General features: G+C 47.4%; 1 protein-coding gene across 2 annotated transcripts in view; it reads left to right on the top strand.

Annotated features, from left to right (window-relative positions):
* Nucleotides 1–13104, top strand: part of SYT17 (synaptotagmin 17) — an 83370-nt gene that overhangs the window by 49174 nt on the left and 21092 nt on the right. For both annotated transcript variants that reach the window (XM_030301260.1, XM_030301259.1), the window contains exon 7: nt 1136–1291. In XM_030301260.1, coding sequence (XP_030157120.1) covers nt 1136–1291 — 156 coding nt within the window. The remainder of the gene's footprint in view (nt 1–1135; nt 1292–13104) is intronic.

Genomic DNA, 13104 nt, shown 5'->3' with positions numbered 1-13104 from the left:
TACACCCTGAGGTTTTTTTCCCTAGCTCATTTCAAGTAGACCGTGAATCTTTTTAAATCCGAGCTCTGAAAAGACTGTTGTATTTAAAGTGTCTGACTGTATAGCAAACCAATTCAAGCATGACTTTTAATGAAATGGAACAGATTCCATTCCATCTGTATGTAGCTTCTCCCTTGACAGCAAAGGATATTATCATGAAAGTAGCCAGGGTCTCTGGTACCTCTTCAGCTCAGTGGAGGAACTACTGTCTCCTCTAAGTACAGTAGCTAAAATAAATCACTTTTGCTATAAGGTGACAGCTGCATTTAGAAGACAACTTGCATTCTCAAAAACCACATTATAAAAATAGAGGTTTTGAAGGGGCCATTGAAGGGGATGGTATTAAGGCTGGAGAGTTTCAGACTCATCACCATGGGAAAGTCAGTATGATAAAATGATTAAACGTTCCAAAGTCAAACTGCCTGAACCAAGTCCTAATTCTACTGCTTACAAATGATGTGACCTTGAAGAGGTTATTTAACCTCCATAAGCCTCAATTTCTCCATCTGAAAAATTGAGATAATAATAGTATCCATCTCACTGGATTGTTTCAACAAATATTAGATAAGGTACGCAAATCTCTTTGTAAACTAGAAAGTGATCTAAGAATGATAGTTACTATTCTGATACTCCCACGTATGTGCTATGGGCTCACTGACAAGGTAATGGGTTTCTAGGGGCAGAAAAATGAGGGCAGGCTCTGGGTCTGACTCTTCTCCCACTAGTCTGATCTTAAGTAGATCATTTCCTATCTTGAGTCTTCAGTTTCTTCATCTGTTAAATGCATACAGTGCTTGACACATGGAAGGAGCTCAATAAATCTTGGATGGCTGGAGGAAGAGAGAAGGGGATGAGCAGATAAGCAGCTGGATGGGGAAGAGAGAGGAATGGATAATGGACGGATGGATGGGAAGATGGATGAACAAAAGGAGGGGTGGATACCTGGACTGATGGATGGAAAGATAAATGGATTGATGGGGATAAAGAGTGACGAAAGGATGGGTAGGTGGTTGGGTTATCAGATAGATGGCAAGTTGGATGGATGGATTGAGTTTCATGAGCTCCAACATTGTATAATGCTGTGTCCGATTCCCAGACCCGTTTGTGAAAATCCAGCTGGTACATGGACTCAAGCTTGTGAAAACAAAGAAGACATCCTTCTTAAGAGGAACAATTGATCCTTTCTACAATGAATCCTTCAGCTTCAAAGTTCCCCAAGAAGAACTGGAAAATGCCAGCTTAGTGTTTACAGGTACGTTGTGTTCCAGATCCTGATGATCTCCAGGTGAGGCTATTCCGCTTATTGTCCTAAAAACAGAAGGTATCTAGAGAGGACAGTCTTTAAGAACTTCATGTCTGGTATTCAGCTACCTGGGTTTGAATTCATTTACCACTTGTGAACTTGGGCAAGATCCATAAAACTGTACAGCATGATTATTACAAATGTAAACTTTGGAGCCAGATTTCCTGGCGCTTCCACATAACTACTGAAGACTTGGGCAAGTAGCTTGGCCCCTCTGAGCCTCAGATTCTTCACCTATGAAATGGGCAATAATAGTACTTGCTTCATAGGTTTGTCGTGAAGACTAAGGGACTTACAACCTGGAAATAGTAATGAGTGCTCACTATGTTAGTTTTGGTGGCATGATCATTTCAGTAGCTTATAGTCTAATAGGGAAACATGAGGAAATAGGGTCACCTAACTCAGGAGGATTTTGAAAGCCTTCCCAGAGGACATGGTGTTTAAGTAGAGGCTCTATGTGCCACTCTGGTTGAATTTAATCGGTTGTTTTCAGGGTGTATTAGTTATCTATTGCTGCAAAATGAATTTAGTGACTTAAAACAGTGAACATTTATTAAGCTCATAGTTCCTATGGCTCAGGAACTCAGGCATAGCGTTGCTCGGTGCTCCTGGCTGAGGTTATCTGACAAGGCTGCACTCAAGGTATTGGCTGGGGCCACAGTCTCATCTTAACGCTCATCTGGGGGAGGATCTGTTTTTAAGCTTATGCACATAGTCAACGGTTGGCAGGATTCCGTTTCTTGCAGTGGAGATGCATGGGATTGGAGGCTTCAGTTCCTTCCTGAATGTCAGCCAGTGACCTTCTTGTGTTTCTCATCACGTGGGCTTCTCCATGGGGTAACTCACAGCATGACAGATGGCTTCCATCAGAGCAGGCATGTGAGGGAGCAAGATGGAAGCCGGAGTCTTATTGTTAACCTAACCTTAGAAATGATGTCCCGTCACTTTTGCCGTATTCTGTTCACTAAAAGCGACCCCGTGGGTCCAGCTCACCTTCTAGGGGAAGGGGATTACAGGAGGGTGTGAATACTGGGAGTTAGGGATCATTGGGAGCCATTTTGGAAGCTGGCTACTGCAGCATAGAACCAATAGAAGTAATGGTTTTTATCTCCTGTGTCCTCGTCATAGGAGGGGCTTCACTTATATTATCGCTAATACTCATCATGATTCCCCCTGTCAAGTCAGTATCATCCCTGTAGACTTACAGGGCTGGGGACCGAGACCAAGGCTTAAAACCTGAGCGAGCCATCCAGCGTCAGACTGGTAGAATCAAGATTCAGGCTCTAGTCTCCCTTGCTCCAAAGATGAAGGGGTCTGCCTTTCCCAAACACGCAGGTAGTGCTGGCATTGGGGTTCTGGCATCACACTGAAGAGTCCTGCTCCAGAGTAGTCGGAAGCTTCATCTGTTTAGATCTAGTCTAAAACCCTTAGCCGCAGGTCTCCCAAGAAAGAAGGCCGTGGCTGAAAAGCCGTTGCATGTGAGGCTTCCTCTGCATGGGCTTATTGCTTCTCATGGCCAAGATTGCAAATGCGCTGTGCTCCAGGACTCCCCCGAGGCACGTTGGTTCTGGGTTTTCTAAGGGCCTGTCACCCAGAGAGTCTGCATCCATTCAGGGGATGCCTGCCCTAAGCAGACACGACAGTCCTATCTGTTGCAGCCTGCGATGGCTGCTGTCCAAGGGTCCCACTGTCCCCAAGGTTTCAGGTGAAGACAGAAGAGAGTGATTCCCCTGAATCTTTAAATGGTAGAGGGCAGGCAGTGGGAGCTTTATTGAACCAAGATAAGATCCAAGCATGGAATATGGATTCCCAAGGCCCTACTGAAAATAAAGGACTTAATGTTGCACGTGGAGATCAGGAGGGGGCCCAGGGGGCATTGAGTGCCCATAAGGAAAGCCCTGACACTTGGGTATTTTACTTTACTTAAGATTTTATGACAAAAGTAGCACACGCCCGTCACAACCAAAAGATGCGAATGGACAGAGAATCAGAAGAGCAGGGGGGTTTAAATGCATGGGCTGTGGAGCCAGGGCCTGGGCCTTGGCTTTATGGCCTTGAGCAAGATATGATGGCTATCAGTTGGACAACATAGCTCTAGGTTTTACCTGGATTTATTTTCAGTTCTCGGTCATCCATAGCTTTTTTTTTTTTTTAAAGAATGTTCTTATTTTTTTTGCATCTTTAATCATCTCTTCTAAAATTTGAGCATTTATTGCTCTAACAGCTATATGCTTACTAGGGTGTAAAATGGGTGTAACTACACAAGGACGTCTTGAAAGATTGTTATGTGGGGGGTGCCTGGGTGGCTTGGTCGGTTGGGCGTCGGACTTCGGTTCAGGTCATGATCTCACGGTCCGTGAGTTCAAGCCCCGCGTCGGGCTCTGTGCTGACAGCTCAGAGCCTGGAGCCTGTTTCAGATTCTGTGTCTCCCTCTCTCTCTGCCCCTCCCCTGTTCATGCTCTGTCTCTCTCTGTCTCAAAAATAAATAAACGTTAAAAAAAAAAATTAAAAAAAAAAAAAAGAAAGATTGTTATGTGGGTTAAATGAGAACAAGACATAATCTTTGCTAAACACTGTGTCTAGTGCACAGCAAGCACTTAGTAACCGTTAACTATTATTATTTTTTGTTTATTTATTTATTTTGAGAGAGAGTGCGTGGGGGAGGGGGAGAGAGAGAGAAAGAGAGAGAGAGAGAGAGAGAGAGAGAGAGAGAATCCCAAGCAGATGCCACCTTGTCCGCACAGAGCCCAACTTGGGGCTCGAACTCACGATTTCGAAATCATGACCTGAGCTGAAATCAAGAGTCAGATGCTAAACCGATTGAGCCGCCCAGGTGCTCCAGTAACTGTTAATTATTATTTAAAAAAAATTTTTTTTAACATTTATTTATTTTTTGATAGAGACAGAGCGTGAGCGGGGGAGGGGCAGAGAGCGAGGGAGACACAGAATCCGAAGCAGGCTTCAGGATCCCAGGTGTCAGCACAGAGCCGGATGCGGGGCTTGAACTCACGGACCGTGAGATCATGACCTGAGCCGAAGTCGGCCGCTTAAACCACTGAGCCACCCAGGCGCCCCTGTTAATTATTAAAAGGCAGTTTTACTCTCTTCTTCATCCCCCTTCTAGTCCCTTCTCCCTTAAGTCACCGGTCACCACCTTGAGTGTCCTGGTATGCATCATTTCACACTTTCTCCCTTCTTCACACAAACATCATCCACATACAGAAAATTCAGCTCTTTTAAGAAGTTATTCGTTAGGGATATCTGGGTGGCTAGTCGGTTTAGTGTCAGATTCTTGATTACGGCTCAGGTCATGATCTCAGGGTTCGTGAGTTTGAGCCCGGCGTCCAGCTCTGTGCTGACAGTGTAGAGCCTGCTTGGGGTTCTCTCTCTCCCTCTCTCTCTGCCCCTCCCCTCTGCCGAAATCAATAAATAAACATTTCTTTAAAAAAAAGAAGTTATAGGGGCGCCTGGGTGGCGCAGTCGGTTAAGCGTCCGACTTCAGCCAGGTCACGATCTCGCGGTCCGTGAGTTCAAGCCCCGCGTCAGGCTCCGGGCTGATGGCTCGGAGCCTGGAGCCTGTTTCCGATTCTGTGTCTCCCTCTCTCTCTGCCCCTCCCCCGTTCATGCTCTGTCTCTCTCTGTCCCAAAAATAAATAAACATTGAAAAAAAAAAATTAAAAAAAAAAAAAAAAAAAGAAGTTATTCATTAATTCAGGAAGTATGTATTGAGCACGTGCGCTGTCCCAGACACTGTTTCCAAGGGCTGGGAATATAGCAGTGAACAAAACAGCCCCTGCTCTTCCTGCTCTCATGGAGCTTTTGTGACTATTCTGTGGACACTACTCTGAAACTTGCTTTTGTTTCATTAACAAACGAATGTGTGCAGTCCCTCCGGGTCAATGCAAATGTTAGTGGGCCTAGCTCCTTATTTTTTATAATCGCATTATATGCCGTCCCCTGGTGTAGTACAGTAACAGCAGAGATTACACATAGTGGGGGGCGAGGGAGGGTGTGGGGAGGTCAGGGGCATGTGACAGAGCTTGAGATAATGTGGTAAGAACCTTGCAGCAGAAAAATACCCAGAAGGACAGAAAGTTTTGACATCTGTTGAGAGGTGTTTTGAAGCCTTGAGTCCCGTGTGTGAACACCGTAGGGCAGAAGCCTCAAACTGGGGCAGCTCTCCCGCCCCCACCCCCATACATCTCTCAGTCACCCCCCTGCACTTATGGTGACAGTTATCAGACAAGGCCCGTGCTCTCCATTTGTGGAAGACCTGCTTCTCTTGTTTAAATGTTGGGGTTTTTGAGGGGTGCCTGGATGGCTCAGTCGGTTGAGTATCTGACTTGGGCTCAGGTCATGATCTCACAGTTCATGAGTTCGAGGCCCCGTCAGGTTCTGTGCTGACAGCTCAGAGCCTGGAGCCTGCTTCTGATTCTGTGTCTCCCTCTCTTTCTGCCCATCCCCTGCTCGTTTTCTCTCTCTTTCTCTCTCAAATAAACATTTTTCAAAAATTTATAAATGTTGGGGTTTCAGGCTCCTAGCTCGAGGGCACCTCTTGCCAGCTTAAAGCCCATTGAAAATATTCTTTCTAGAGAAGGAAGAATCTCAGGCCTCCCTGCCTTCTTCACTAAGGGATTCTTAACTCTGGCTGTATGTACTTCAGAATTGACTGGGAGCTTTAAAGTGCTACCAATGGCCAGACCCCACTCCCAGAGACTCTGACCAACTGGACTGAGTCTGGGGTCTCAGCTCTCTCTCTGTATATGTGTATGTGTATTTTTAAAGCACCCCAGATGTTTAAAGCAACGCAGTCAGGGTTGAGAACCATAGCTGTGAGTGGAAATCCCAGCTGGGGTGGCATTTTTCATGAAGGGCCCTGGCTGCAATAATAAAAGAAATACAGAGTGAACTAGTATCTATCTAGGCAATTGAGGAATTGTCCTGAATTCAAATCTAGAATGTTCTAACGTGCTTTATTCATCAGCTAGGGGAAAGAGCTGTCACCTCCAGGCTAAAGATCTGAAACCTACCTATTAGCTTGTTTCCAAACACTTCCCAACCAAAGTAAGGTTGATCTGCACTTTGAGCATTTGTGGAGAATCCTGGTAAAAGCCTGTAATTAGCTGGCGGGCGGGGCTTTCTTGGCAGTTACTTTCCTGTGTGGGATGCGGGTTCTTCTGCAGTTTTCAATCAGGTGACTTCTGCAGCTGAAGTTTAAAAAGGGGGTGTGGGGTGGCTTTTCAACTCATGGGGGAGAAACATGCAGCCCAAAGGTCTTCCGGGGAAAGTAAAGTGGATTTGGCCACTGTGGTTAGTGGGCTATTGTTGGAAGTGGGGGAAGAAAAGAAGGAAAAATAGAAATGCAGATTGATGGTGCCTCTGCAAAAAATTAAAAATAGAATTACTATGTGATCCAGCAGTTGCGCTCTGGGTATATCCCCAAAAGAATCGAAAACGGGACTCAAAACAGACATTGGCGTATCCACGCTCATAGCGATATGATGCCCAGTAGCTAGAAGGTGGAAGCAGCCCAGATGTCCGTCAATAGATGGCTACATGGATAAACAAAATGTGACCTGTCCCTTCAGTGGACGGTTATCCAGCCTTCAAAGGAGGGCAATGGTGACGTGCTACAAAGCGGATGAACCTTGAACGCATCCTGCTACATGAAATAAGGCAGATATGAAAGGTCAAATGCTATATAATTCCATTTCTATGAGATGCCTAGAGTAGACAAATCGATAGAGACAGAAAATAGAATAGAGGTTTAACCGGGGCTGGGCGGGGAGGAGAATGGGGACTAATTTGTCGGCGGGTGTGGAATTCTAGTTTGGGAAGATAAAAGCTTCTGGAGACGGATAGTGCGGTGGTTCTGCCACAATCGGAATCATCTCAATGCCACTGCATTGAATACCTAAAAGTGTGTAAGTGTAAATTTTATGTTGCGCATATTTTATGACAATTTAAAAAACAAAAACAAGAAATGCAGCTGGAGCTCCACAGAACGCAGGCGGTTCAGAGTAGTACGTGGATGCTGAGGCTGGCCCCTTGCCGACTGTTTTCCTGAGAAAAGTCCCTGCCCTTTCATTGTCACTTGAACGACCTAAATGTCATGGTTAGGGGCCACGCCCTGGAGCCAGATGCCCAGGGGTTCGTTCTATGATCTTGGTGCTTGCCTTGACCTCTTTTTTGCCTCACCTTCCTCATCTGTAAAATGGGGATAATGGTTCCTACATCAGTAGATTATTGTCAAGTCCAAACTGGGTTAATAATGTACACAAAGGCATAGAATGGTGCTTGGCTCAGAGAAAGTGCCCCATCAGTATAGCTATTATTATTATTACTCAGAAGACACCATATTTATATAGCTAGGTCCACCTTAAGGCTTTTCTGAAAGAAAGCAGGGCAGTACACACAAATAAATAATATTGTCTACCCACTTGCTAAACTTAAAGTCAGAGTTTCTGTGGAAAACCCAAAAAGGGAAGGAAAACTTATTTTATAGGGGCGCCTGGGTGGCTCAGTCGATTAAGTGTCCGACTTCGGCTCAGGTCATGATCTCTGGCTCATGGGTTCAGGCCCTGCGTTTGGCTCTGTGCTGACAGCTCAGAGCCTGGAGCCTGCCTCAGATTCTGTGTCTCCCTCTGTCTGCCCCTCCGCTGCTGGTGCTCTATCTCTCTCTCAAAAATAAAATAAACACTTAAAAAATACGTATATTGGGGTGCCTGGGTGGCTCAGTCGGTTGAGCATCCGACTTTGGCTCAAGTCATGACCTCACGGTTCGTGGGTTCGAGCCCCACATCAGGCTCTGTGCTGACCGCTTGCTCAGAGCCTGGAGCCTGCTTCAGATTCTGTGTCTCCTTCTCTCTCTGCCCCTCCCCCGGTCACACTTTGTCTCACTCTGTTTCTCAAAAATAAATAAATGTAAAAAAATTTTTTTGAAAAAAAAAAAATTACATATATTATGTTGGGACTTTAAAAAATCCTGAGGCCCAGGCCCCAGGCCAGAGCAACTGAATGAGCCAGAGCATCTGTGTTTGGGGAAGGAGAAGGGGGTATGTGTTTCACGGCTCCCCAGGTGATTCTCTTGCACAGCCTGGGTTAGCAGCATTCGCCCACACTGTTCTGCCTCCCTCCTCACCCCACTGTCTGCTTGGAGGCCTCCCAGGCCTCTCTTTGAGAGTGAGTTCCAAGGCACCTGGTCTGCTTCCATAATTGCTTGGCTTTCTGCAGCTCTAGCATCAAATTGGTTCATTGAATCTGCTGGTATGATGAGGTGGGCGGGGTCGCGTGGTGGAGGGTGAGATAGAAGGTCTGGAGCGATGCTGCTGCTACCTTCGCGCCTGGGAAGACTTCCGGGCTGATCGGGCAGTGGAGGACCCGCTGGAAAAAGTGTCGGGGTTCGGGAAGCAGGGCATTGGAGAAGCCGAGGGCTTCCAGCCGAGGACAGGAGAGGAGGCCAGTCTGAGAGGGGCAGAGCCTTTCTGCGAGAGCCAGAAACTCCCTCGAGATGGAGAGATGCTGTGGGCTTGTTCGGGGCCACAGATGTTCCCCAGCATCTGGCCTCAGCCCACCTCTGCCACGCCTCTTCTCCAGCCTCCCCACAGCCTCTGTCTCCTCTCCCTGCCCAACTGACCGGGCACCAGGCGCAGCTCTACCTCCTAGAGAAACGGGTGCACAGCCATTCAGAGTATGGATCGGGGTGACACACGGCTTGGTTCACATGACACCCTTACCACGTAGCAAGTGCATGTGACCTTGGGTCAGGGACGTCCCTTTCCCGAACCTCAGTTTCCTCCTCTTACACCCTTCCGACCTCAGTACATCATATAGAAAGCTTTACACGGTGCCTTGTACACAGTTCGTGCTCCGTGAATACCAATGTGATGGTGACGGTGATGATGACGGATGTTGCCATAGAGGAGCGGACGGACTCTGGAGTTATACAGACTTGGACTTGAATCTTGGCCCCACTGTTAGCCAGCTGTGTGACTTCAAGCAGAGGACTCCACCCCTCTGAGTCTGGACTTTCTCTTGTGTAAAATGTAGCAGATTATTCCTATGATGGGAAGTAAAGGCAAATCAGCATGTGGCCTTGTGCACCCCAGAAATAGCCCCTTGGAAAATCATGCCTGTCATTTGAATAATTCCAGTGTGTAAGAGTTGAAATGCTGGCGCTTTTGAGGTTAACGGCTCGGCCCGGCTGCCTGTGGCTGTCTCCCTAGCCTAGCTCCCTCACCTAATCATCGTCACCCCAAAGCTGCCAGCTGGTACAGTGTCCACGAGCCAGGGATTGACACGAAAGCTGTGCCAACTCAGCCGTAGAACCAGACCGGCTTGTGCTCCCTGAAGTGCCCTGGGGTTGGCAGTGTGTGGGAGGACCCGGCGGTAGGCGCTTGTCTCCGGCCAAGACCCAGATCCGGTCACAGGAAGCGAGCGGCCGAGCATGGAGACCAAAGCCTCCGCTTTCTGGATGGAGGGTAATGAAAGTGGGCCCCTGTGGGCCAGAGTGTGGGGAAGATTGCAGAGAGGAAGGCAGCCCCAGAAGGAAGCCCATGAACTTACATATGAACTCCTGGGCTCACCCTGAGCTGCTCGTGAGTGGATATGACCCTAAGCAGTACATGGGAGACTTTGAGAACCGAACTACAAAGTGTAGACTACCACCCGGGTCTGGAGCTGGCCCCTTGGGGACAGATAGGAAGAGCACTGAAAAGACCTTGAAAACTAACTGACATTGAAAAAACAGCATATAGGGGCGCCTGGGTGGCGCAGTCGGTTAAGCGTCCGACTTCAGCCAGGTCACGATCTCACGGTCCGTGAGTTCGAGCCCCGCGTCGGGCTCTGGGCTGACGGCTCGGAGCCTGGAACCTGCTTCTGATTCTGTGTCTCCCTCTCTCTCTGCCCCTCCCCCGTTCATGCTCTGTCTCTCTCTGTCCCAAAAATAAATAAACGTTGAAAAAAAAAAATTAAAAAAAAAAAGAAAAAACAGCATATAGAAGGCGGGTTAGAACATGTGGTCTGAACCTAACCTCGTCAGTTGCCTGATGCAACTGAAAAACCAATATATTTAGAAGGATTTATTTATTTATTTATTTATTTATTTATTTATTTTAAAGTAATTTTTTATTATTTTCATTTTTGAGAGAGAAAGAGAGTGGGAGCAGGGTAGGGGCAGAGAGAGAGGGAGACAGAAGATTGGATGCAGGCTGCAGAGCCTGATGCAGGGCTTAAACTCACAAACCACGAGATCATGACCTGAGCTGAAGTTGGATGCTTAATCAATTGAGTCACCCAGGTGCCCCTATTTAGAAGGATTTAAACAAGACCTAGAGTCTCATGATATAATATTCAAAATGTCCAGGATACACTCCAGAATGACCTGGTTCACAAAGAACCAGCAAAGTCTGGCAAATTGTCAGAGGAAATATAATCAGCAGGCACCCACTGCAAGATGACCCAGATATTGGAATGATCACACAGAGACGTTAGAGAAGTTCTTACAACCATGCTCCAAGAAGTAAGCGTGAATCCTCTTGGAAAGAATGGTATGGTAGAGAATGTTGCAGGTTAGTAGAGAAACAGAAAAAAGAACCAAGTGGAAATTTTCGCAGAGCAAAGTAGAATGACAAATCAGATATTCACTGGATGGGCTCAAAGGCAGAATGGAGATGATGGAGGAAAGAGTGAACTTACAGACAGATCAAGAGAAATGATGTACTGTGATCAGCAGAGTAAAAAGATTAGAGGGAAAGAGGAACAGAAGGGGAAAAGAGAGAAGTATGGTGGGGACCATCAGGATGGGAGTGAGGGACTTACCCCCCAGACGTCCCATGAGTTCCTTACCAGGTTGCTGGACCACTAGCTCAGGGGCCCCACGACTGTCCTTCCCTTCCCAGAAAGCATTAGCAAGTCACGAGGAGGCAGTATCACGCTGTGTTTGAATTCAGCCAGCCCTGGCCTCGGACCGTGACTGTGGGCAAGTGGCTTTGCCTTGGTGAGGCTCAGTTTCCTTGACTGAATAGTGGGGACATTATATTTATCGTGAAACCCCTGTGAGTTCATTATCTCATTTGGTCTTTCAATAAACTTACAAGGTGGCCATTATTCATTGGGGAAACTGAAGCTCAGAGAAAGGGATTGCAATGAGTCGAGCCAACTGCAAAGTCTGCGAGAATGGTCCCCACAAGACTGCCCTGTTCTCACTTCAGACCAGCTGGCTAGAAAGTCAGGGTCCCTGTGACCGTGCAGTTTCAATGATGCACAAGAATGATTCACAGGACTCCAGAAAGTGTTACTTATGACTACAGTCTCATGGTGGCAGAAGGACACAGATGAAAATCGGCCCAGGAAGGAGACACACAGGGCAGAGTCCAGAACGGGTCCAGATGCGGAGCCTCCGGTCATTTTCTCCGCAAGGAGTCCTGGATGGCGCTGCCTCTTCCTGGTCACTAGGTGCGCACTGTGCATAGAATGTTACCGATTAGGGGAGTTCACCGAGCCTTTGGTGTCCAGAACTTGTACTGGGGCTCCATCTTGCACTCTCTGACAGCTGAACTTCAGCCTCCAGCACCTCCCAGAGGTCCAGCTAATACCTCTCATCGTCAGTTCCTCCAGGAGACCCCAAAGCTCTCCCCATAAATCACATTGTCCAGTGGCCAGGGCCCTGAGGCAAACATAGCCCCTGCAGGATATTCCAGAAACCCGGAGATCACCTCCCAGGAGCCAAGGGCATAGACCAGATCCCTCTGTGGACACAATGAATTCTTTACTACGTAGGAAATAACCGGTCACTTGGGCCACGAGGTCATCCAGCTGGTGAATGGTTGGGCCAGGCTTCCAACCCAAGTTGTTTGGTTCCCAAGTCTTCCTCACTCTTAACCAACTACACTTTGATGACCGTGTGAATCTCCTGGCGATCTTGTTAAAATGCAGATCCTGAGTCAGTAAGTTTGAGAGAGACCTGAGCCTCTGTGTTTCTAATAAGCTCCAGGTAACACCGATGCTGGCCTGAAGACCACGCTTTGAATAGTAGGAAGACACTTCACCTGTTCTCCCAGCTTACCCCATTATGTCCAGGGCACAGAAGGCAGTGTGAGTTTGGAAAAAGTACCACAGGGCAGGTCAAGTAGAGGCTGTAGGATGAGAAGCTCACTTTTTTTTCCTAAGTGCCTTGAGAAGCCCTTGGAGGGTATTTGGCCAGGGAAGTGCTATGATCATGTTTTAAAGTATCAGTCCAGGGGTGCCTGGGTGGCCCAGTCAGTTAAGCATCCGACTCTTGATTCCAGCTCAGGTCATGATCACAGTGGTTTGTGGGTTCAAGCCCCACATCTGTGTTGATGGCAGAGCCTGCTTGGTATTCTGTCTCCCTCTCTCTCTGCCCCTCCCTTGTGCGCACTCTCTCTCTCACTCTCTAAGTAATAAATGAACATTTAAAATAATTAATAAACTATCACCCAAGCTGTGGAATGGAGGATGGTGTTGTCAGAAGGCAAGAGGGGGAGCGAAGAGACCTTGTGGAAGGCTACAGTGCTGGTCAAAGGGACAGGTGATGGTGGCTTGGACCACAGAGGTGGCAAAAGGGGCTTCAAAAAAGTAACTGTGAGATCTAAGGTAGGAGGCAGAGTCAACAGAAAGTGCTCATGGTGTAGATGTAAAGGACACTCCTCTATCTTGGCTTGGCAAGCTCCTTAACTCCTCTGAATGAACATTTCCTTGTCTGTAGATTTCAGTCTCCCAACTCTTAGAGTGCCATGGGGACA

Source organism: Lynx canadensis, chromosome E3 (assembly GCF_007474595.2).
Source record: "Lynx canadensis isolate LIC74 chromosome E3, mLynCan4.pri.v2, whole genome shotgun sequence".
Lineage (NCBI taxonomy): Eukaryota > Metazoa > Chordata > Mammalia > Carnivora > Felidae > Lynx > Lynx canadensis.
The sequence above is the reverse complement of the archived record's forward strand: the minus strand, read 5'-3'. Positions and strand labels throughout refer to the sequence as shown.